General features: G+C 39.6%; 1 protein-coding gene across 4 annotated transcripts in view; it reads left to right on the top strand.

Annotated features, from left to right (window-relative positions):
• Nucleotides 1-26,424, top strand: part of LOC139624176 (serine-rich adhesin for platelets-like) — a 38,426-nt gene that overhangs the window by 10,015 nt on the left and 1,987 nt on the right. The window contains exons 6-19 of one of the 4 annotated variants that reach the window (XM_071483059.1): nt 1,714-1,802; nt 10,476-10,625; nt 11,034-11,362; nt 11,509-15,213; nt 17,295-17,837; nt 19,490-19,578; nt 20,187-20,408; nt 20,684-20,863; nt 22,091-22,190; nt 22,504-22,635; nt 24,112-24,198; nt 24,520-24,618; nt 24,824-24,865; nt 26,348-26,380. In XM_071483059.1, the coding sequence (XP_071339160.1) occupies nt 1,714-1,802; nt 10,476-10,625; nt 11,034-11,362; nt 11,509-15,213; nt 17,295-17,837; nt 19,490-19,578; nt 20,187-20,408; nt 20,684-20,863; nt 22,091-22,190; nt 22,504-22,635; nt 24,112-24,198; nt 24,520-24,618; nt 24,824-24,865; nt 26,348-26,380 (5,800 nt within the window). Of the gene's footprint in view, nt 1-1,713; nt 1,803-10,475; nt 10,626-11,033; nt 11,363-11,508; nt 15,214-17,291; nt 17,838-19,489; nt 19,579-20,186; nt 20,409-20,683; nt 20,864-22,090; nt 22,191-22,503; nt 22,636-24,111; nt 24,199-24,519; nt 24,619-24,823; nt 24,866-26,347; nt 26,381-26,424 lie in introns of all 4 variants that reach the window. The other 3 variants (XM_071483058.1, XM_071483060.1, XM_071483061.1) reach the window with 3 other exon arrangements.

The following is a 26,424-nucleotide window of genomic DNA, read 5'->3' as shown; positions in this document are numbered from 1 at the left end:
ATGTCTCAGCTGGTAAATACTTTTTTAATTTTAATTTAATTTTTGATTAGACTACTACAGATGTTTCCTGGCAACACATGACTAAAGTAACGTTTCTGGAACAACTTCACCTACTTTCAAGGTGCATGGAGAAGGGAAAAAGTCCAGAGAGGTCAAAACTGGGTCAGAACATCCCTGATGAAGGCCACAAGTAGAAATGCATTGGTCTAATAAACTTCTTCTGTTTACTGCAAGTGTTGCTGGAGTTTTGACCCCTTTAATCAAAAACAGCAGTGAGGAATTCTCTGTAGCGTCACATTTATGCATTATAAGAACTGGATACCAGTTGAGCACCCTCTCACAACAGCCAGAATAGTTTTCCAGCTCTCCACATCGTGTGGCCCACTGCACTCTTGCATGTGTTGTCCTGTTGGCTCTGCACAAATATAACATAATATCAACAAATATTAAACCTTAATGGATTAAAAATTCATAATACAAAAAGTAATAGTTGACTTTACTTAGAATTACAGTTGTTTTACTGAGATCTCTTTAATTATGATGTGATGTTTTTTGTTGCAATACCATGAGTTGCAAGGAATTGTGGACTGGACCAAATTGGCATCACTGAGTAACTGTGCTGTATCCAGCTAATACATTCATGTGCATCACCAGCTGTAACATAACTGCCAAATTCACAGTGTTTTGAGGCCAAACAATACATTAAATTTAACAGCTTATATTTGTAAGAGAAGAAATGACTTTGTTTCATTTAAATACCCACATGTGCTTCAGAGTTAGTAATATGCATGTAGTTTTGAATAAGTTGGAATCATAATTACACTGACCTAAACAAAGTTATTTGGTCAAGTAGTCTAATATTATTGGGTAACAATTTGAGGAGTACTGTGTTATTTTGTGAATGGTGGTTTAAAATCCTCCCAGCTCTTTCACTATATATTAGCAAACTGGCGTACGTTTTTTTCAGTCAGTTCACTTTGCTTTTGAACAGTTATGCCTGGCAGCAGCTTGGTGTAAATATTTAGTAACAACTAATCTCTAATTAAAAACCAGTTTGTGTGGAGCAACGTGTTTTAATTTATTCGTGTTAGGAAATGTTATTTGATTTTTTGGAACTTCAAGAAATGACACACCTAAATGGAACACAGCTATCCGTTACATCTGTGTAAAAACATCTACTGCATATTGTTGAAAGGCCCTGCCCAGTCAAACAGGTGCCGCCAGTCACTCCGGCCAACGCCTCTAGTCGGAATGAAGCTGGGTGTGATGTGTGATTATGTAATGTCACCATGTCTATAAACTAAAAACAATACAAATGTTGTAAAATGCAACAAAGCTAACAGGAGAGTGAGGGAGCTGTCAGTCAAGCACAGTGTGTGTATGCCCACACAGGCTTGAGAAAAGATCTAATTAGGCAACATGATTTAAAACATCTGTCTGCTACACACCCACATTTACTACAGTTGAAGGCTGCTTCCTTGTTCTGCTACCAACAGAATACTCAAGTCCCGCATTTGCTAAAAGTTAAATACACATATATTTTTGCTCATTGGCACGTAGTCCAAATATTGCCACATCCTTTCAATGACCTCGCACATCTAGAGAGGACATTCATACTTGTGTTCTTTTCTGCCTGTTGTGAAATTGTTTTGTATCATTTTGTGTGTGTTTTACATAACTGTCAGTCTGTTTGTGTGTGCTGGCTGGATGTAGACTTGGAGCAGCTGCTCACAGCGGAGCTGAAGGAGTTTTCTGATGGAGAGATGACCATAGCTCTGTCTTCAGTGACCACAGAGAAGGAGGTAAGTTTTTATCATTAAAAAAAAAAAAAAGCTTAAAATGCTTGATTCTGTTAAATTTAGTTTCAGTTCAGTCAGTTAAAACATACAAATAAACCCATTTACCAACGATTTTGTTTTTCTTTTAAAACATAAACTTTGAATTTCGAAGCCGGTTCAATAGCAGCCTTGTTTAATTCAGTGTAAATTGGACCCAGCTGCGCAGGACCAGAAACCCAATAATGATCCGTTTAATTTATCTGAAGCTCAGCTGATGAATCATGGTAACTGGGAGAGAGTTTCAGGTTTAAAGACCCATTTCATGTCAATAACATTTAAAGACAATTTACGACTTCACTGAATACATTTAAATGTATTTTATGAGATATTTTGGACTACTTGACAGCAATTTAAAAATATGTATGTGTATGAATCCTACTCTTGTGATGTCAAGATAAGTGTGCTGAAAAAGAAATATTGGCAATTAATACACTTAATACCCCAATTAATGGTATAATTAGCCGGGTTGTTTCTTTTCATATACCATGGTGATTTCATCGGGGTGTAATTCAGTGCGCCTCCTTTAGTTAGGCGTTTTAAAAGAAGCACATGATAACTTCTATAGTCACGTAAAAGAGAAAAAAAAAACTTTGCAAATTTGCAAACAAAACAATAAAAGTTTGTTTCTCTTTTAAAAAGTTACTTTTGATGGCTTTCCTGTTTTGGATACATCACACCTGCACCGTGTCATTTGGGGGAGGCGTTCTCGTGCAAGTACAGGAGCCCCTCTGATGTTGTGATGCTCTGCATTTGGATGAGATGTAGATTGAGGCCTGAGAGCCTCACACACAACCAGGCAACACCTTCCTCCCCACTGATATCCTAAAATCCAGCACACACACTCAAATATGCACAAATGTTCACACACATTTGTGTTAACTTCTCTATCTTTCTATCTCTGACAGTCTCTTGTTCTTTTTCTTCGCATTTGCAATCACACACACACACACACACACACACACACACACACACAGAGGGTGCTTTAAGCCTTTAAGCCTACCCCTTGCTTTTCTTCCTGCTGCAACTTCTAATGTGTTCACCCCCACTCTTTCCACCCCCCCAAAAAAATCATTCATTATTTCTTTTATATCTCCTTCTCACTTCCAAAGCCCATTTTTCTCAGCGGCTGCCTAGCGTGCAGTATTAGGCTATGTGTAAAATAAATGATGTCTGTAGCCGTAGGGGTATGGCTCTGCCTCCCCCAGAAAACTACCTAACGTCCAAGGAACATTAAACACCCAGATCCTCGTTTAGCGAATAAATAACCATTCATTTGAATGGCTTTGTCTGTGTGAGCGCACTGGACTTTCTGTGCATATTTTACCAGCGCTGTGCCTACATGCTGCGTGTCAGGAGCGAGAGAGAGAGGGAGAGAGGGGGCCCATTAGAGACTTAATATAGAATAAATGGCCAGAGGCCTGTGTGTCGCCAGCGGACCCTCCAACTCCACAGCGTCATGGTGGGTTACTAATGACCTGAGATCGAGCTCCAAAATGAACTCCTTATATGCATGTCATTTGCAGTGTGTATATATTTATATATTATTTTTTAATTGTGTTTGAAAAGAGAGTAAAACGGTATCAGAGTGTCATTTATTGAGGGGGCTTAGGGAAGTTCTTTCCAGAAAACTAAATAAATTAGATTCAATTAGTCTTTAATGGTTTATGTGTTTGTCAAAGTGTGTTTTTTTGTCTGTGTGTGTGTGTGTGTGAGTGTGTGTGTGTGTGTGTGTGTGTGTGTGTTTGGTAGCAGTTAAGAGGACGGAGTTAGATTTTGGGGTAAAACAAATCTGGCTGTGACTGCCTAGTTAGCAGAAGAAAAAGCTTCAGAGTGTATGTGGTGTAATGATATGGACACATCGTATAGACTGACTAATGTATTTTTGTGTACTGTACAAACATACATTAGTCAGTTTGTGTGCTCCCCTATTATGGAGGAGAAAAGTGAAAATGAATGTAGTTTCATTCTTTCAAGATCACGGTGCCTGTCTGGGTGTTTCTGTGTATCATTTGTAGCTGCTCATCAACGTGTGATGCATTTGATGCTGTGAAGGCAAATATTTCTCAGCTCCTCAAACGATAAGTCCATGTTTGGCTACAATGGCTAAAAATGCTGTTCAAAAATGATCATGAAAAATATTTCCTATGATGTTGGGCATGAGCAACAATTCTATAAAGTTGTTTGTGAAGCGATGTGAAGCTTTTTTGCAAGTAAGAATAAATAAAAACAGGTGTATTGGAGGTGCCACATCGCATAAAACTGGCACAGTGAAAGCATCGGGCAACTTCCCTAAGGTTGTTAGTGCAGTATTTGTTTTCTTTTTTGAACCAAATGTGTCCAACAATGACCATCTAAAGTTGCTCAATTCTAGTGAGTGAGAATCTGAAATAAAGTAAAGAACTTGCAGTGCATATTTTCCAAAAACACATTGTTTTTCATTGTTGTTTGAATAATTAAAGCCAGGGCTGTAACTTCAACTGCAGCCTCACAAACAGTTTGGCTTGCAATTGGATAAGCAAGTGAATGAATAATAAGAACCATGCTTTGTAAGTGACACTGTAAGAAGTCCTTATAAGTTGCAGAGGTCATACGTTGAGCTTGCATGTGTTTTCTGTGTAGAGGGGAACTTTAGTGAAGAATAAAGGTAAATACATATTCTTAACAGTGTATTGTAAAAAACTGCTGATAGAATTAATATTTGCTAGCTTTGACTGAGCTTTTAAATTATTTCTAGGAAAAATATTACATTTTACTACAAATAGTACATTTTTTATTTATTATTATTATTTATTAAATTATCAATAGCCTTTTATCAGTTCTGTTATAGTATTATATATTATTTACATCTATGTTATGACAGAAATGTTTTATGTATCATGGTAGTTCCTATAGTAGCTGTTTTTCTTTCTAGTATCTCACTGTAAAAAAGTGTTCACCTCACACATGTTACATGTACATACAGGTCAAGATAATTGGGACAATTTTTTTTGGAAAAGTCACAAAACATTACATTCCATCGAATGGATTGATAGTGGCACTACGTTAGGTAGCACCACAGGAGCCAATAGGGGGCAACTGCTTTGCTCTAGGGTACACAGTCAGTGTATCGCATCACCTGTAGATGTGAATGACATGTCAGCTAGTAGGTAAGTTAGTATAATGTGACGGAGAAGTTGGGAGGCTTTTCTTAATAGTATAAAAGGTTTTGTGTAACACTGTCATGATGCTCAAATTCATTAAACCACAAACACAATAAAAACACATTATTCACATCTTCATGCCAGTGAGTGTGTGTTTGTGTATCAGGGATTTTCATGGCTGAGTAATTAGTGCTGGCAGATGAAGCTTTGGTTGGATGAAGAGTTGTCATGCTGTGGAGTTGATGAACTGTAGGAAGGACAGGAGCCCGCAGCCACACACACATATAGCCATCAATATGTGAATAATGTGTTTTACGCGCATGTTAATATGGACATCTATTAAAATATGCTTTAGTGTTCTTTGTTTTCTGTCTTCTTCAGCCTATTTCCACTCCTGAGACAGTAGAGAGGTTAGTGGTGGGAAAGTGATAAAAGTTAGCATTTTGGTTTGAACTCTGATACGAACACACTTCTCCAGTGTTCCACAATGACACAATAATAATTGTAAAAATTTCACTGATAAAGTTTTGTGTCGCTGATGTAGATGTGTTTGTTTAATTCTTTCTGTGTGTGTGTGTGTGTCTGTGTGTGTATGTGTATACGTGTCCATCTCTGCGTCTGAGGTTTGGTTTAGTTTTCATGTTGGCAACGTTGATTGTCTCTAATGTGTTGTTTGTTCACAGTCCTGCGGCCCTTCTGTTTGTTTATGCGGGGCCAGTTTTGCCCTACGCCACTTGCACAAATAATTATGCTCACTAATGAAGGGGCCCGCAGCCACAGCACTCGCTAAATGCCTTTCTGATGAGAGGCACTAGGAGACAGCAGGTGCAGGGTGGGCCTCCCAGGGACTAAGATTGAAGACCAGGAAGCCAGGGTGCCCCGCCCCTCCATCCCTCTATCTTTCTGTTCCTCTCTGACTTCCTGGGTCTTTCTTTCATGCACCACAGTGATTTTCTAGGTGGAAGTATTCATACTGCTGTAGCCATGTCAAATTGAGACATGATTCACATATTCCACTTCTAAATCTGCATGCATAAACACTTTACATCCATTTACAGAAGGGGATTTGCTGATGGTATGTTATTACTCTGTTCAATGTTGTCTTTGTTGCAGCTCTTTACACAGTTTAAACACATAAGCAGGGTAGAAAGATGCAGATCACTTTTTTTTTTCTGGCATATAAAACATTTTGTTGTAAATTTGTTTGGATGCAACACACATTATAGAATTTGTTGCGTATACACAATTGTAGCATTTAAATAAATTTGGAAAACCACTGCATAGGAAAGTCATCATACTGTATCTTTAGTAACTTGCACTGATGTTTCCTTCTCATCATCTCTTCTGAAGCACTCATTCTTTCTCTTCCCCCATTTTCGTTCTCCCCCTGTGGCTTCCTTGGGCTTTGAGGGCAAACAAATAAACAAAACAAAACATTTATACACTCAGCGCTTGCATCTTGGCCCCCAAATCCCTGCACTTAGAGCTGAGCGAATGAAGCATGCGGAGAAGGCCCATCTGAGATAGACAGAAAGACATTTGAGGTTCTTTCTCTGCAAACTTTTATACCCCCCTCCTTTTTTCCCTCTGTCTCTCCAAAAAACTTCATGAGCAGTATGTGTGTGTGTGCATGAGTGTGAACAAGAGAGTATAGCTGTTGTTTTGTGAGCACATGCATGTGTGAGTTTGGCTGTGCATGTGTGTGGTAAATGGTATATATTGCACATGTGTGCGCGTGTGTGAACATTTGCATGTGTGTGTTTGAGCAGGGTGGTGTCAGCTCGTTCCTTGCCACCCCATTTGCTGTAGCTGTACCGCTGTGATCACAGACAGATGTATAAATCAAACCTCGCTTGATGGATTCATCAGGGTGGTGAAACGATCGCCTGAGAAGAACTCGCAACTCTCTTAGCGTTCTGTGTTCTGACGGAAAGGGTATGCAAAGAGCCTAAATGGATGAACGCTTGATTAATTCTTTGCCGGAGATGTTGGCGACAGCAGGAAATGTGTTTTTGCTTTGACTGTGTTTGCACGGGAATTTACGCATGCGGGGCATGAGTTATGAGGCCTGAGTTTTGTACCTAAGGCTATTGTACATAATGATGGCAGGTTGGGAGAACTGCAAGCAGCCGCTAAAGACTTGCTACCTGTGGAGCAAAGACAACCAAAGAGAGAGGGTGGGTGTGTGCGCGTGTTTGCGCGCGAGCGTGTGGATGTGGAGAACGGGGCCTAGTGTGGGAGAAAGATGAAGCTGCAAAGTGTGCAAAAGCAAGACATGAAAAGGCAAAGGCAAAGAAAAATAGAGGCAAACAGGTGATGGAGGAACAGGATACATGAAGAGGTTGATGCCAAAATAAAACAAAACTAGAATTAGCGCCTCGCGGTTGTATGCCTCTGCCACTCAGTAGTTTCCGGCTACATCCCTTTTCATCCAGAATCATATAAAATAGTAACCATTTGTGTGAAATTTTGTCATAATTGACGTGAAGTCTTGAGTTATGGCTAAAAAGTGTTTTGTACAGTCACACTGACCTTTGACCTTTGAACCCCGAAGTCTAACCAGTTCATCCTTGAGTCCAAGTGAACGTTTTGACCAAATTTTAAGAAACTGCTTCAAGGTGTTCCTCAGATAACATGTTCACAAGGCCAAAACTGTGTTTTGTGAGGTCACCGTGACATTGACCTTTAACCTCCAAAGTCTAATTAATTCATCCTTGAGTCCAAGTGAATGTTTATGTCAAATTTGAAGTAATAACCCTAAGGCGTTACTGAAATTTGGTGTTCATGAGAGCAGGACGAGAGCAGGATGGACCAACAACCTGAAAACATAATGCCACCAGTCCTGGTTAAAAAACAGAATATGAACTTCACAAAATTAGACTGAGGGAAGATTAAAGACTCTATGAAGTGATACTGAACATGGGTTCAGTCAGTGTACCGCTGTGATCACAAACATTTAAACAACATCTGAATATTAATCCATGACTGATGGTCACATAATACTCTAAGTAGGATTGCTGCATCTTGCATTTGTGATTTAAAGTAGTAATTGAAAACTTGCTTTTTTTATTTTTGTTTGTTTTTTACCAAAAAATGATACAGATATTGTATTGTTCTTTGACAATTTATATCTGTATTTATTCTATGAAAAGTTAAAACAGAAATGACTTCGCAATGAAAATGAGCAGAAACCATGTCTAAGAGGGTTTGAAGAATATAAACCATTATTACCATCTTTGTGTTGTGGTGCACATTTTCTTTGTTTCTTATTATGTCTTCAATATTTCTTTCTTCTTGTTTTTGTTGCTCTTTGTGGTTTCTGTTTTTTATGTTGGAAACTTGAAACACTTGCAAGCGATTACTTTTATTTCACACTACCTTCTGAATGAAATACAGTGCAGTACAGATTTGACAAACTTGCGCATCAGTGGAACATCACTTCACACAAACGTAACTTCATCCAAGTGCCTGCTCTTGACAACTACTTATTTTTTATATACTCATGATTTCTAAATGATGTGCCATTTCACAAACAAGAAGGCAATACTGACAGACACAAATTGACAATAATGCTCAGTTTTTGATTTTCTGTAGCTCATATGTTTTACTTTCATGATAAAACAATAATATCGTTATAATGCTTTTCTCTTATAAGGTTTGACAAATGAAAACTGCGAATATTTGAAATATCTGCAGTAGCAGAATACTGTTTCCTGTGTCTGTCTGCTCTTGCATAAAAATGAAAGTTAATAAAAAGTAAATAAAGTGAAGGAAACCCTTTGTTTGTGATATCCCAGCTTACCAAAAGCTCAGCAAATGAGATACAGGTTTCTGTGTCCGGATCCTAAGGTTCTTTGAGACAGTTAGCAAGTGGATTTTTATAGCTAACATGTTGGTAATTTATAAGAAAAGGCAATCTGTGTATCTGGGGGTGGCAGAAAGAGGGAGAAAAAGGAGGGGCAGGCAATATGAGTAGTAATTTACTCAGTTAAGAGCCAAATGGCAGACAGACTGTCGCCCTGCGTGTTATCTCAGAGATTTGCACTCTGCTCGTTTTCTGACTATATTTCCCTGCCTGTGTGTGCAAGTAAGTGTGTGTATGTGTGTGTGCATGTGAACGCAGCTGGGTAGTATAGCTTTAGAGCATCGGCATCATTTGAGCATTTCTGTTTATATTGTACTGTAAATCATGAAGACTTTATTGCCGTACCAGAACTCATATGTGTACATACTGGTACATGTTTGTTCATACACTGAGATTACAGTAGACGACTGGTGGATTTATGTGCGTATCTTCATGTATTAGGGTTACATGTGCTTTCACTCGTGTGTTTGAACTTAAGTGAGTGAATATGTGTGTTTTAACGAATCTCGGGAGGCTTCATTGCACTCATCAGGACATCAGTGTTGAGAAATGGCAGTGTCAGTGAAGTGACAGTTGTGTGTGTGTTTGAGGATTGATGGGCCTGCGTATGACAGCAGCCATATTGTGGAGAGAGAGAAGGATGCAGGGGTGGAGGGAGGAACAGAGGGAGGAGTATTGTAGCCCCTCATCCTCACAGGTTAATATTGACACAGCCTGGGCAGATACAGAGCCTGAAGCGCTCATCAATCATTTTCAGTGGACCCATACAAATACTCTCACACACACAGGCTCAAGCAGAGAGGAGGACCACACACACTCTAATACACAGCTCACAGAAAGAAAAGACACATGTTCATGTCAAGTAGATCATTGAACTATCTGAAGTATAGCAACGAAAATAAATATGTTTTCATGAATGGTAGGAACACACATGCATGTCTGTTAGTTTTACAACAACTCTCTTTTGTTTAAAAGTTTGTCTTAAATAAGCGCAACAACAATTTTGAGAACTTTGCAAAACAAACAGTTGTACAACAAATCTAGATTAATCAAGCAAATATGTTTTCAAAAGTATCACTTTGCACACTTTATGCGTAACCCTGCATTGCAAATTATGGTTACCATAACATTGTTGTTAATCATTTCAGAGAGAAAGAAAAAACAAGTTCCCTTGACAAACAAAACAATTAATTAATGCAACTTTCCATCCATCAATCATAGTGTGTGTCACTGAATTACCATAATCTGTGCATGGTGGCTGTTTTAAGAGCAAACAGTTAATTTCCAAACAATAAATCACAAAGTGTCTCTCTACCCCTCTGTGCGCTTTGACAGCTCAGTCTCTCATTGCTACAGATGAAGGCTTACTTGAAATCACTTCAGTTCTACTAAAAAAAATTAAATCATATGCACAATAAAAGGCAGGGGTCTAACAAAGTTTCCCATACAGCTGTAACCCAAATAATCATTTTCAGATTATATATGATAAAATGTAATAATTGCTTTTTTCATTTTTTATTCATTAATAATGTAAGTTCAAAAAAGTTGGAACTCTGAGTGTGTGTCTAACAGCTTGTGTTACAAATATCAGATGTTTATTCCTTTTCCCCTTTTTCTTTCTGTTTTCTTAAGGACTGGCATGCCTATGTGGATGGGCTGAAATTATTCACTCATCGCCATGCCCTTGATGGTCTGGTGGTTCTCTTGTCAATCAATGATAAAGTTCATCAGCCCCGCCAGCAGGTGGCTGTCTACTCAAACAACACAGATATCCTAAACCAGGTAATCAGCTGTAAGACCACCAACACAGCCATCTATGTTGAGAGAATGAGAGCACTTCTTTCGTAGACACTGTTCTATATCTGTCACTCTGCTTACTGGTAATTATTAGTATTTATTGGTTTGTTTCCACCTTTACATTTTTTCTCAATACTTAGTTAATATATTTAATTCACTAAATTACCAAGGCCAGCAGCAGCAACTTGACAGGAGGTTTCCTGAGAGGTGTGGCATGTCAAATAGGACAATGCCCTATAATTATGCTACTCAGGAGATCACGGCCAGAAACCAGAACAATTGTTCTTAGTAGGTTGGCAGAAGTGTAATTACATAATTCTCACCTTTCTTTTCAGAAATGTAATTTTAAAAAGAAAAATGTAGCATGTTAAGATGAAGTGGCTGTCATTGCAGATCTGCTGTGAGTTGGAAGAGTCCTCCAGCTGGTCTTTTTCTGGTGAACTGGAGGCAAAGGAGAATTTCCAGGTTTACCACATCCCTATAAACACCCCCTCATCTTCTGGTGCGCCATCTCTGCTGGAGCAAGAAATCCAGGGCCTCCTCAAGGACTTTGTGGACCGACGGAGCTCTGTTTTAGCCTGCCACCCCAGCAGTAGGACCTCTTCCACGGAGGGAGTAGCAGGCAGTGTGGAGTTCTCCCAGGGCTCATCTGGTATCAATGACATGGATGGTTCTGACATAGAGAGGGCAGAAGGAGGCAATGATGTGGTGGCAATAGCAAGGTATTAAATGCATTCCTGAATATATTTGTCTTTCATAGTGTCAGTAAAAGTCATCAAATCAAGATATTTGAGATTAAATATTATTCATTCACAATTTTGGGCACTGACAAAATTCAGTGAGAGTTGTTGTTTATCTCTGTAAATAGGGTGATGGCAGATGGTGAGGAGGACACAGGAGGCGTAGGAGTCAGTGCTGGTGGAGAGTTAGTGAGCCCTGACAGCGGTATGACCACCATTCGCAGCAGCCGCTCCTCCAAGGAGAGTTCAGTGTTCCTTAGTGATGACAGTCCAGTCGGTGAGGTTACAGCAGGAGGAGGTCCAGCAGCAGGGCCAGGAGGACTCTTCCTGAGAAACCCCTCTCCCCTTGGGTTGTTATCGCTCTCCCCTCCTGTCCCACCTGAGAGAAGGAAGCAACGTTCCAGCAGAAATAGGAGTGACAACTTTGACCTGTTTAGTTTTGACCCACTACATAGCAGTGACCACTCTTTGCCAACAGGAGGGGAACTGGCAAATTCTGAAGTAAGAGGGCATGAGGGAGAAAGAAGGGCAGGCAGCTCCAACTTATCAGAACTTGAAGAACTGAGCTTGCTGGATTTCTCTGCTACCAATTCACTGGGTGGGCTCGGAAGTAGAGATTCTTTGATTGACCACCATGGTCAAATCCATGAGCATGAACTGGTTGACACTGTGGTTCCTCCAACCCCAGTCAATAGCCTGGTAGGTAGCCGGCCACCGAGCAGTTGCGGGGTCAGGTTCTTCCCAGAAGATGTAGCTGAAAGGATCAATGGCCTACAGCACAAGGACAGTGTGTCATCATCCTTGTCAGAGACCTGGGATGAACTTGGCTTTGACACCCAAGGAGCATTGTCGTCAAGTGATAATAGTGCCTGGAATAGGACCAAGGAATCTGAGAGCCCACAGAATATTGTAGAGGAAGTTGGAAGCAAAGAGTCAATTGAAGACATGACAGAAAAAGAAAACAGGGAGGAGATCTCTAAGTCAGAGAGTGCCCACAAAAGAGGAAAGAGCCTTGAACCCCAGCTTAGTCTGGTCACTGAGCAGACAGAATCATATGGAAACTGGAACTCAGATTCTGTACTGAAGGATGAGTGGAACCCTGTTACTTTGGCTGATCTGCAATTGACACCACCAGAGGAGGAAGCAGCTGGAAAATGCAAAGCTGGTTTTATTGTGACAGAAAAAACACCCTGTTTGTTAAGAAAGAAAGGAATCCTAAACACTTTAACACCAGACACATCTAAAGAAGAGGAGGAAGGGGTCCAAGGAAAAAAAGGAGACCGACAGATGGAGCTCCTAGACTTCTGGACATACTCGGCTCAAAAGGGATTTCTCAAATCTGATAGTGGAACCACTACATCTTACCCCGAATCACTAGATATGTGGAATATGACAATCCGGGATGACAGTCTATCACCACTCACAACTCCTGACAACTTGTCTGAAAACTCAGGTTCTTTCTGTGGGGTGAACCCCAATGTTGTGGGTGGCACATCTGTGGAAAGTCCAATAAGATTCTCTGATGGTGGTATGGAGATGTGGAACACCACCATACAGGAAGACAGCTCTTCCACTATAACAAGCCCTGAAGGACCTGACAATGGAAAGGAACTCAGTCACATGGGATCAATGGATGCCAGTGAGTCTCCAGAGACATATGGAAGAAAACAGCCAGAAGAAGAAAATGTTATAGAGGAGGAGAGAGGTATGACTAAAGCAATTAGTCAGACACCTGAAGAAGTGGGTTGGATAGGTACTGAACACAATGTTAAGATAGTCATAGAGGCTGCAGAGGGTAGAGGGCAGGGTGAAGAAACAGGGGATGATGATATGCAGACTGTTCAGAGCCAACAATCTGTTATACAGAACTTGGCATCTGAACATTCAGAAGATGAGATGTTCCCGCACCATAGCACTAACATGTGGGACTTACCTATCCCTGGCATGGTCACATCCACCTCAGAATATGACAATGTAGGAGCTGGTGTGTGGAGCCTGACATCCTCACCTGAGACCTGTGCTAGCCCTGTGGTGGACATGATACAGCTAGAGGGGCAGTCTAGCCCTTTTGTAGCTGTGACCAAACCTATTCAGATAGATGAGAGGCATGATCAATACCAGAAGGCTACTCCTTTGGGAAAGACTGAATACAGAGAAGAAATTTCAGAAAAAGAGCAGTCAGCCAACCAAGTGTTCCTGTTTGAAGGAATTACTGAGTTGGGTCATGTGACCAGGAGTAGGGGAAGTTCAGCTGAGAGTAAGTATGACAACAAAAGCAGAGAAGGATCAGAGGAGGCTGACTGGACAGAGCAACCCAGTGATTATTCTCCATTTTTTATGGTGGACTCTTCTTCCACCACTCAGCAAATTTCAGCAAATTATCATTCATGTCCAGGAGACGCAACTGATACTCAAATCCAGACTGACCAGTCATTAGCCCCAAGTCACGTGAACTGGGAGAGCTCAGAATCAGCTTCATTATCAAAAGATCTTCCAATCAACATGGCCTACAATGAAGATGGGACTACCACTGAAAGCCAAGGGGGGCCTAAAAAAGAGGGCAATGGAAATATGGAGGGCAAAATAACAGAATCTATGTCTCTGAGCTCCAGCTCTGGCGAGAAGAGAGACACACTAAAATGTAGCCCTGACAGCCTTCAAACACATAGTCAAGATGAACTCAGGTCCAATTCTGATGGAGATTCATCATCAGGCCTAGAAATGGAATACATTGTTGTGTCTGGAACAGTAAAAGAAGCAGAGAGAGAGTGGCACAATAGGCCTAAACAGGATGACAGACAAAAAGGAACAAGAAAGTCCATGGAAACATTTAGTACGCTTTTCTATGCTGCCACAGTACTGCAAAGCCAGGCCCAGGCTGCACAGGGGGAGCACCAGGAGAACACAGTACAAAATAGGCAGAACGAAATGAGTGGAGGTACTGACAGTACACTTAATGCAGATACAGAGCAAAATCAATCAATTTTAGCTGCTCATTACCAAGAAAATCTGGATAATGCCACAGAGCATCACATGGTGCCAGAAATTATTAGTACCGGCCAATCAAAAAATACCTCAGAAGCTTTTCATCAGTCAGATTCAAGACCAACAGGTTGCAGTCAAACACCGGTAGAAGAAGGAAACTATGATGATAAATCAAGCATTGTTGTCAGGAGTGTGTCTCCATCATTAAGATATCCATCAGATCACTTCCTGAAAACCAGACAGGAAGTTTATGTCCATTCACAGATATCAATGGAAGATTCAGATGAGTCACCCTCTGCACCTCCACCATGCCCTACTTCTTTGGGTGACATTCAGGACTGGGGAGATCAGTTAGTGAGACAGGACACACCTCAAACCACATCTGAAACACAATCCCCTGTGCTTAGCAACAGTTCAGTCTCCCACACCAGCTCTTTGACTGGCACCCCTTTAAGTGAATCAGGTATTTCTACTGAAAGAGGGCTTGGATTACCATTTTCTGGAGATTTAATGGAAGAGGAGAATGATGAGGAAGAGCAGGAGGAAGAAACTGATACAGAGCACATTACCTCAACAAAATGGACTTCAGAAGTGCAAAGAGAGAGGGAAGAAAGACAACCATTAGGGTCTTCTGATCTGCTAAGTTTCACTGAGGAGCTGAGTGGAGGTTCATCAATTCACCAACCAGATTTACAAACACTCGATCTTAAGCAGGACAGGGTTCTACAGAATACAATGGATTACTATGATGGACAACCTATAAGGACTGTTGATCGTGATAAATGGTCCACTGACCAACAGATTGGAAGCCATGAAGCTTCTCAAGATAGCTATTCACTTGTCTTAAGGTAAGCAACACACCTCAAATCATATACTTTGTCTTAAGATTTGTGCTGTTCTACTGTCACATTTACAGTTACTTTAAAGTCAATACAAATATATAAAAACTAATAACATGCAGATTAAATATCTTTTCATTAAAAGAAACAATATTAAAATTATTAGACCAGGTACTTCTCTCAAAAGGTTGGATTACCCAAATTGCAAATATTTTCTCATGCACATCTAGTGTCTAGAATATCTTGCCATGCAGATAGTTTTCATTTGATTTTCCAAGGTTTTGAGATTGAGATCTCTGAGATTTCTGCCTGAACTTTATTTGGGCTGACAGGCTACCAGTGACAGATGTTGAGCTATCTTTCCAGTATTTTTGCTTTTGTTCATCACAGACTTTCTCTTCTCAGAATGAATGCATCAACAGTGGGTGAATGAACATGTCTGTGCACACTTGTGTCTGTCTTCCACACACACTCACACGCACGCAAACACATGTGCCAACCACCCCTCCCCTCACTCTGCCTTAGTTCTCTGCTGGGTTTTTGAGTCTCTGCAGCTTTCTCAATGAAGTCTGAATGTCAGAGGAATATTAGAATTGTTGAACAGACTGTCGAAACCAAGCTAGAAGATTCTCCTGAGGAAATGTGTGTGTGTGTGTGTGTGTGTGTGTGTGTGTGTGTGTGTGTGTGTACATGTCTTTCTATGATTGTGTGGACATATTTTATTGGACATATAAAATTTTGGTTTGAAACCATCATTGTGAAGACATTTTGGCCTGTCTGTCAAAGAGCTGTTTGATTGTAAAGACTTGCTGTTAGAGTTCAGGTAAGAGTGGCTAAGGGTTAGGATATGGCATTCATCTGTGATGGGGTAAGGGTCTAGGGAATGCATTTTGTCAATGAGTGTCCTCATAGCTATAGAATAACCAACGTGTGTGTGTGTGTGTGTGTGTGTGCGTGCGTCTGCGTGAGTGTGCGCACGTGAGAGTCTGTGTGTGAAACAAACTGTGTTTGTGTATGTGGGTGTATTTCATGTGTTCGGCAGCCAGCTTTCATCTGCAGCTCTGTGTGTGTATGTGTGTTTATAAATCTGTTTACGCCTCATTAAATATGCATTACCTGCCTCATTACAGCTGGAGCCTCACCACAGCTAATGGAAACAGCTCCCCTAGCTCTCTTACAAGGTGTGGGTGTGTGTATGCATGCAAGTCTGTGTGTGAGTGTGTGCATAGGTAATACCCAGTGCATCAGATTATAAAAGTTTCTCCATGTAGCTTCAACTTAACATTATCAAAGAGTATATAATGTATTTATGTCTGTGTTGTTTGCTTTTGTGTAATTTTTTTGAATATACTGTATGTGAAGCAGACTACTGCAGACAAGTATTTCAAGGTATGGTTTTATATGAATGAATTGTTTATATTGAGTTGTTTTTCCCCTGGATTTAGGCATTATTTAAAGTGCCCCATGGAGTTTTCTTATAAACAAACAAACTTTCTGTTTACAGTCAGTGTTACTCACCAAAATACTTTAGATGCCTAAAGCCTGACAAACATCCTTGTTTGCAGTCCTCTTCTTCCCCGCCTTTGCTGAGATATTGCTGTGTTTTTTTAAAAAGGTAGATTTAGTGGAATAATGGTAGGAATGTATATAACATCTCCTGTGTGCTCATGCACATGCATGTGTGTCCTTGTGCATGTGCACAAAAACAAATGACACATGGGCCCACTCATAAAAACACAGCTCCATAGTGCTACCAGTAGTCAAAAACTCCGCAGAGCGCCTTTAAAGTGAGCCTGGAGTATTTAAACACACCATTCTACTGAACAAGCTGGGAAAATTGTACAATGAAAATCTAATCTGACAAGCCAGTAAGTGGTCCTGATGTGAGTATAGTGGGCATTGGACAGGGTTTGAATGTGTATTTGATGTACTGATTAAAGTGGAACTCAAAAGTTTCGTACATTTCAAAAATACATAGACCAGACGCAGATGGATGAAGTTCACTGTATTCCATTTGTATTCACAAGTCTTTATGAATTTTCCATTTCTCTCTGCACTGATCCCTGATCACCCATTCTCCTCGGAAGAAGACACCAAGTTGTGACATCCCAGCTGTCGTCCCAGCCAACCAATGAGAATGCTGCATATCAGTGGACAGGAAGTCAGAATGTATCTCAGGGTCAAACCCAGTATGGCTACAACTACCACCATATTGACCAAAGAACTGAAAACCAGAGCACGCTCTCAGCCTGTGTAGATACTAAATCCAACAGCCTACAAAACACCACAGATGTCTATGCTGAGTTTACTACTGATGCCACAGCTGTACAGTACAGGTCTGAACAGGCTGAGAGCTATTATGAAGCTGGAGTTAATGCCGAGTACAGCTTGGATGATCCAGATTCCAAGTTTCAGTACGTAGCTGAAAGGCAGTATGGAGAGGACTCCAGCTGTATGTGTGCATCCGAACTGAAGTGCTCTCAGTATCAAGCTGATGGCCAGTGTCAGTATGAGACAGACCATGCTCATTATCAGAATGATGGACAGCCATTGTACCAATCAGATGTCCAACCTGAGAGGGAAGATCATGCGCGGTATGTGCCCGAGGGATATGTTCACTTTCTCCTATCAAGGTGAGTGTTCACTCATACAGACTCAATTTTGCATGTCAATAATTTCAACAGGTTCAGCACTGTGTGCTTCTTAGCACTGTCTAGGATCTAATAATTTGTACAACTGTTATCAGCTAAAGGGCCTTAAAAATAGCAAGACTATTTTATTTCAGATAAAGGTTTTCTTTTTATTTGTCTTTCTAAAAAGTTCAAACTTGATTATTTCTGTCCATTTTGAATGTAAAAGACAAAGAGATAAACAGCATTGGTTTTCCAGAGGCTGGGGGCTGCACTTCTGTTTTTTTACCACAAAGAGGCAGTACAGATTAATTTAAAACTGTCATTAATCCTTTAGATAACTTACATTTTTTTCTTCATACCAAAGCAGCCAAGGGTTGACAAAAGAAGGAGTCATAAAAATATTAAATCATTCCTGCATCATATTACAGGATATATATTTAGGCTCCAAAATGGTCTATGGGTCTATTTCAGATATATAGATTTCAAAATGTATTGCACCCCACCCTCCCACCCCCACCCCACCTTAAGGGACAATACACACATGCCATTTAAACATTTTTTTCTGTCTGTTATCATTTTTCTTGTCCACACGAGCCATTAAAAGATCCTTTCCTAACGCAGCTTGGAATTGGAAGAGATGTAGGACAAAATCCACAGCCCTTGTTAGAAAGACATGACTGTTTGTCAAGTACAAGCAAAAATGCTACTGAGTCTGATACTAGGATCTACAAGTCAGAATTTTTCAGCTTCTACTGCGGCTTTAATTTTACATTATTTCACATTCCATAACCCTATGTCTTACCCAAGATCATTTTTTTCTCTAATTAAAAGTACAAATCAAAAGTCATGTTCAGTATTCAGTTGAATATTCAGTGTGTGTACATGTGTAGATGTACTCTTTGCAAGTGTGTGCTGAAGTTTGATTTGACCCCGGTAGCAGTTTCATCATGCTTCTTGCTTTTCCCCAATTTGTAATTCCGATGACCTGTCCCCTCTGTAGGACACACAACCCTCCCCTGTCTTTTACTCTGTGTCAGTGTGTGTTCGCGCACATACTCAATAGACTTTTCCATAATCAAGTGGTCATGTGATGTGAATGTGGAAAGAGTTGTTCAGTCACTTGTGCTGGGAGGAGACAGGGAAGAGTCAGGGAAAGGTAGGTGTCCTAAGACAGAAATTTTTTTTTATTTAAAAGACAAAAAAAGAAGAAGAGGAAAGCTTGTATGTACATGTGTTTCTCTATGTCTATAAGCATGTGTGCTAGTTTCTCTGCACTGCCTCTCTCTATTGTTAGCAGGCCTTATGCTAATCAGAGTCTGTTAGAGGGGCTTTGGTTGGGGGGAGGTAGCAACACTGCTCAGTATTGTTGTCTCAGCCCACACGTGCAGCCTGGGAATGAAGCAGTGAGTCGCTCTCTGTCCATCTGTTTTGTCACTTCTGTAATCTTTTATGTCAGGAATCAAATGAACAGATTTTAAACTCTTTTGAAACTGTTCAATGTAATGGGAAAAGTTAGATTCTTCCTCTCTGTAGATGATTATCTTTGGCTTGTTTGCCCCAATACTATGCATAGCTGTGCTTATGGTGGCAGTGGCAATAGCAATGATAATTTATGTTGTGGCTCATTATTGTCTTTCTGTGCCTCTAAGCAGACATTCCCAACAGAGAGACAGTGCAGCAGGAATGATGATGAAGATGCCCTCCAGTGAGGAAGCTGCTGAGGAGATGGATAACAGAGAAGGTAAATAAACAGCAAGATAAACTAAACTTATATTGTTCAGGTTATTTAAAATCTTTGGGCACTTAGGGCTGGTGATTTATATTGCACCTTATAGGTAAAAGTTTAGAGGTATAGCCTTAACAGTAATATTCTAAGAAGAATATCAATTTGTAATGTTTTTGAAGGATTAAGCAACATTTTTGAATGTGTTAAAGTCACAGTTTAGCAGTCTAAAGAAAGGAATTATCGTGATATAGGAGGATTACTTGGATGATTGTTGGGAAAATGCTTAACACAAGTAGAAATGTACTTCCTTTGTTATATAAAAACTTAATTGTCCTGCCTTCTTTTGCCATAAAATCATGTAAGGGGGTTACATGATAATATAAATGCCAACATTTGAATTAATGATCTTCTGTCATCATTATTTTTTCGAGACTTGCCCCTTTTATTGGATTAGTCCAGGGGCTCCATAACATTTTTTAAGACCAAGACCTAAATGTAGCCTAATCCATGGCAATAAGATTAAAGCATCTTAAAACACAGTTGCATGAGGAGAAATTACTGTGGATCTGCAACCTTTCTCTACAAAAAGAAAAAAAAAAATTAAACCATCTCTCTCTGACCAGACCCACCCTCCTCAGCAGATATATCAGGCAGCTCTAATCAAAGGAGAAAGTTGGCAGCTCCGCCAATGAATGTGTCACTGGACCACAGTGAGGGGTCTCTTCTCTCAGAAGATGCTCTGGACACAGAGGACGAGGCCTTGGATACTGGAGATGACCTGGATGTTAACATCGATGAGCTGGACACACCTGATGAGGCTGACTCGCTGGACTTTAACAGACACGGTGAAACAAACAACTGAAGATACAATATAAACATGTCTAAATGCACACAGGAGATGACAGAAAGACACATAAACATGCTAACCTGTTAGCACATACTGTACAAATCTGCTTTACGCTGCTCTTCTACAGTATGCGGATTTGGTGGCATCAAATATGATTTGGCTCAGAAGTTGCCAGTAGCTCTCTCCACTGCATAAAATAGAAATCAAAATGCTTATGTTTATTTTGTTTGTTGCTGGGACGTCTTGTAAAACTTTCCCTGATGTCACAAACAGGGGATTCAGAAGAGTCTAATCTGGGTGCAGGAGCAGCTTCAAGCGATGCCATCGCAGGACATAAATCAGCTGAGGAGATTGGGGATAGTAAACTGTGGAGGAGCGTGGTGATTGGAGAGCAGGAGCATCGCATTGATATGAAGTGCATTCAGCCATACAAAAGAGTCATTTCTCATGGAGGTACGCAAGCACAAATGCTAAAAATCCATGTCTACCAGTTTTCTCCTGTACTGTGTGTTTCGTAGCTTTTGATCATTTGATCTCTCCCTCTTTGTGCGCCCGATTCAGCAAGTTAAATCTTACTGTTTTCTTGGTGAAATTATATGTTTACAGGATTTTATGCTTGGAACCTTATCTTTTTTAAAAGGGAAGCACTAAATTGTTTTTGTCAAGTTTAACTTTCTAAATTTCTGAGTAATGCAACTATATTCTGTGTAGTTCTGAACATTGTTGAACCATTGCTGCTCTTTCAAATTCAGTTTCTGCTTATGGAATTTGAATGAGTACAGGAATGTGAATGCCCTTCAACTTTAGCCTACATATCAACAATAGCTGTAACTACACAGCAGAGTGGGGAGGAGTGGTTTACAGAGGTACAGTCAGACTGGTTCTCATCTTACTGTGCATTTGAATCACTGAACTTACAGTAAATCAACTCCAGCTAAATGTTAGAAACTACTGTAATGAAAGGTTCATTGTTTTATTTCATAAGGGTGGATAAGGGGGGTGAATAAGTTGGAATAAGTTTCCCTTTGCTGTGTTGTGACTTCAACTGTTCTTTTATCAGTGGTGTATTGTGGATTGCTTGTTCAACTGTCCTTAGTTTCAATTACACAATTTGGCATAGAGAGGTTACAGAAGTATAATGCTTTTGCTTAAGAAAAAAAAATCTGCTCTAGTTTTCTCCATTAATGAGATCATTATCTCACAATTCTAAGAAACGTTTTCATGAGAAAAATTAAGATTTTTATCTCAGAATTCTGAGAAAAGATTTCCTAAAAAAATGTAGACATAGTTCTGTGCTCTTTTTTTTTTTGAATTAACAAGATCTTTATCTCAGAATTTTGAGATGATAATCTTGTTAATTCAGAAAAACAGCTGATTTTTTTTTCTCTAGTGAATGCATTACGCTTCTGTAAGAGGTGATGTGAATTGAGAGATAGTCTGAGTTGCTTTCATAGATTACTACAAAATAAGCACCTGCCATGTTCACAATGCTGCAAACTGATGGGCCTTGAATTCGAGGGTCACACTTATTTATTAGAGAAACAAGACAAGAAAAATTGCAAATTTGAGAATGTGTTTGAGTAAAGTTTCATATTGGATGAAGGTACAGGTTTGTATATATGCACTGCAAGTGAGACCCATTGTTAGTGTCCTCATTTTGTTTGTGTTTTATGTTCTCAGGTTATTATGCTGAACAGAATGCCATCATCGTGTTTGCAGCGTGTTTCCTACCGGACAGCAACTGTGACAATTACAATTATGTAATGGAAAACCTTTTTCTGTGAGTCAAGTTTTACTACATGGCCCATATGCATATTGTCATACAAACAAAGTATCTGGACACCCAAACATCACACCCAAATATCCAGCTACATTAACAGCTTCCACTCTTCTAGGAAGGCTTTCCACAATAGTTCAATAATCGAGCCTGACTGCAGGAATTTTTCTCTGACATTCAGCCACAAGAGCGTTAAGTGATGCCTTTACCTAACTTCAAAGCAGCTTATGTATATTATGCCACTCAAATGAAACAAGTCCTTCTGTTTCAACATTTGCCATTCTAACACAGTGTTTTCTATTGTCTATGTGTGAAGGTATGTTATAAGTACCTTGGAACTGATGGTTGCAGAAGATTACATGATTGTTTACCTGAATGGTGCAACACCTCGCAGGAGGATGCCTGGTTTTAGTTGGATGAAAAAGTGCTACCAAATGATAGACAGAAGGTAATATTCACACAAACATGTGCATGTATGTATAATATTGTGTAACTATAATGATTAACACACACCACACAAACATTGAAAAAGAACCTGTCTTAAGCTCTCAATATTCTACAATGTTGGTGTTTTGTTCTCTGATCAGGACTTGTATGATTACATAGTGCTGCAGATTTGATTACAAATCACATAGATATTGAGTTTTATTGACATTGTATTATGTTGTCTAAGTCTAAAGCAGACCGAATGAAGAATTTCAAATACATTTGCTTGATGAAAAAGAAAGAAAAATCCAAAGCAACCTTGAAAGACAATCGTAAATAATAAATCAGCAGCCACTACCATTAAAATGCTCTTTGGAAAGATTACCAACTCAATATTGCTGTGGTGCTCATCAGTGAAGGACTGTGCATTAGTAACTGATTAAATGTGATATTCTGTGTGTATGAAAAAAATCATGCATGTTGTAGAGATGTGGGGGAGCTCCAGGGAGTCATTAAAGTGGAATGGAACACCATTTGGATTGGTCTTAATCCTCTTAATTGATTGAATATTTTGTAATTCTCCTGTGATAATTGATAACTCCTCTAAATGAATGCAGCATGAATTTGATACTTTACCAAGAAAAAAGAAATCACTCTACACAACTTGATGACTTAAATGTTATCAATAAACCTAGTCATCTAAAAGCCAATCATCATAGAGGAGGCCTATTGATAGCGTATTTGTTTCTTTTTATCACAACAAAAACTTGTTGCAAAGGCAGGTTAAGTAATAATTGCTTATCTATAGAGGTATAGCTTTATTTTCTATGCTAGCCAGTAGAGGGCAGACCTTTCAAAATCAAACCTCTCTCATCTTGACTGACTGGGATACGTATGGCATATTTGTGTGTGTCTTGTCATTGGAAATATATATGTATATATATATATGTCTTTTTTTCAGAATCTTAATTCTAATGCTCAGTAATTGTTTGTGATCATCTCAGTTGACTATGTAATGATGATTGTAAACAATGTCAGAAATCACTCCCTTATTTATTCACTAGACACACTATAAAAGACAGTCAGTAGTTCACTCTGAGCATTAAGTTAAGATTTCGGATACTTTTTGACACAACTGTGTACAAACCATTGACAATACTACGTTCCATTACGTCAGTGTTTGAGGGCATTCGATTTATATTGCAGCATCATATGCAACATACATTTCACTCTCAAAAAAGGGTAGACAGCAGATATAGTGCACCATATAACAGGGAGTGGTTTTGGAAAAAAGTGTGTGAAGCTCAATGTGTAGTCATCTCCTCAAATACCTACTTTTTGATGTGCTTTCACCAGACCACTCGTGCTGTTTTGTTTTTTTTCTTCTATAGTGGAAAAACTTTGAGCTCTGCTGATCATGGTTAATAATGTATAATTATATCAGTGGAGCTCTTTCTAATCTTTTAACTCCTCTTCTGCCTCTCCTCTTGTCCCACAGACTGAAGAAAAACCTTAAGATGTTCATCATTGTCCATCCTTCCTGGTTCATAAGAACTTTGCTGGGAATCACAAGACCCTTCATAAGGTCTCACTGTTGTACTTTACATTTAGATGACATTTATCACAGGATGTACATCAGTAACTATATCCATGCTATCATTTGGAAAGAAAAAGAAATCATCATTAAACTACAGTTTAGCACAGTATTTCACTTTCCACCCATGGACATACTTTGTGACCTATTAGCACTTGCACTACCATGAACTAAAATGCGACACCCTATATGGCCCTGATTATTTCCAAGAAGACACTTTGATTACACTGGAAATCCAGCAGCCGACTTACCCCATCACAATGATCAGTTCATTTGAGTAGTGAAACCTTTCTGATATCTGTTTTTTTACAGCTCCAAGTTCAGCAGTAAGATCAAGTATGTGAATAGTCTGCAGGAGCTTGGAGAAATCATCCCAATGGACTATGTCCACATTCCCCCCAGCATCATCAAGTGAGTGGCAAATGTTATGTCTCATAGCTGGATCTTCAAGTATCTTTGAATATTTTGCGTGTGTTTTGTCTCCTACGTTTTTTTCACTTGATTTAGTCAAGAAATACATACTGACTTACTCCTTGGAAGAAGGAAACAAACAGTGAAAACTTTTATTTCAAGTGCCAAAATTAGGCATGCTTACACATCTCTCACTCTGCCCAAGGTATGACGAGGAGAGGTCTATACACAGATTTGCATGCATGAGGTAAATCATTGAACCTGCCTGTATTGATCAGATGGTTGTGTAAAAGTCTCCCTGTAAAATCCTTGAAAGCTACTGTGAATTTTCTCATGCTGGGACTAACCTTACTGACCTTTGGCTGTCTCCTTATCCAACATAAAACAAGCCCAATTTTCTCATTTTTTTCAGTCTGTGATGTGGCTTTCCATGTAAACTGGTTCATTTTACCTCTCATTTGGGACATTTCAGTAGAAATCTAATGATCATATATACCCTTAGGTAGCCTTCACTAACAACAGATATACATAGTCACCCCCAAAAGCTAGGCTAGTCTGATGGTTTGCTCTTGAGGAATTAACATGCAAAGCATGGTGGGACTGTCTCCAGACTGGAAAATGCAAACATTTCTTTTAACAGGTATGGTTGTAAAGGGACTGTAAAGACCAGCATCACAGACTGGACTTTCACAGTTGGCAGCAAAATATCCCCACAGCGTAAAAGAATATGGGGTGAAGTATGTCCAGTAACCACAAATACTACACAGCTTTATTGATACTACTACCAGACTACACCAAAATAAAAATAAAATTCAAATCCTACGCCTAGTGGCTGGTGTTGTCAAGTTTAGTTGTTTAAGGTTAGGGAACGATAGCCTTCCTGGTGAAAAGAAAACAACACGGACATTAATGGAACCCAAACTGAGGACTCTGATATCAAAGGTACACACTTTGTAACCCCAACTGTCCACCTTGGTACCCTCCTTGAGACTATGCTATAACAGTGTCCTCACACTGCTTTGCTTCAGAAAAGACAGTCATGTACACAACTGCCAGTCGTCCCTCAGAGCAGTGTAAACATCAGAACAAATGATCAATGCTGTTTATTTTCTGGTCATGAAGACTGAATAACATGTCAAACATGATAAAGTACATGGGGTTTTATTTATGATTACTTCCAATTTTAATTTAATTTCTACCCAGCTTTACCATGTAAAAGAGGAAAGGGTCTGTTGTAGCTCATAAAACTCCCTAAAACACAAACTATTTGTTGCTTTGATGGTAATAGAATGGAAATAAACAAATTAAAGCTATCTTATTCTAACTTTAACCCTATCCAATATCCAAAAGGCCATGTCTTACACTTTTGTGTCTTGCTTTGTGCCACTAAGCATGGATTGAGTCTGAAAACGACAGATATCCACGTCCAGTGTTAAACTGCTTGTGTTTAAGGGTAAAATATTAACTCTGGTGACTGTTTTATTTTTTGGAAAATGATTGCACCCTGCATTGCAGTGCATCTGTGCCTCATTCCTTTGACCTTGAACTCTCCCACTTTAGAGCACTGATGCTTGTTTTCCTTTCCCTCCATCCAATCTCCAATGGCATTGTTGAAACAGCCTATTAATCCCCAGCAACTGCATGTGTACTGACAACTTGGTCATACCTGTCTATTGTTTTACTTCCTTGCTAACCCTTGTTCTTTCGCTCCAACCCAATGCACAACCAGACTGGATACAGATTTGCAGGACACAGCAGCTAAGTAAGTAGTGGGCCGTTGGTCCCTGTCAGTGAGTGAATTTAACT

Source organism: Trachinotus anak, unplaced genomic scaffold, assembly GCF_046630095.1.
Source record: "Trachinotus anak isolate AG129_WGS33_773 ecotype Australia unplaced genomic scaffold, CSIRO_AGI_Tana_v1 ptg000008l, whole genome shotgun sequence".
NCBI lineage: Eukaryota > Metazoa > Chordata > Actinopteri > Carangiformes > Carangidae > Trachinotus > Trachinotus anak.
Note: the sequence above shows the minus strand (reverse complement) of the source record. Positions and strands in the feature narration are given on the sequence as shown.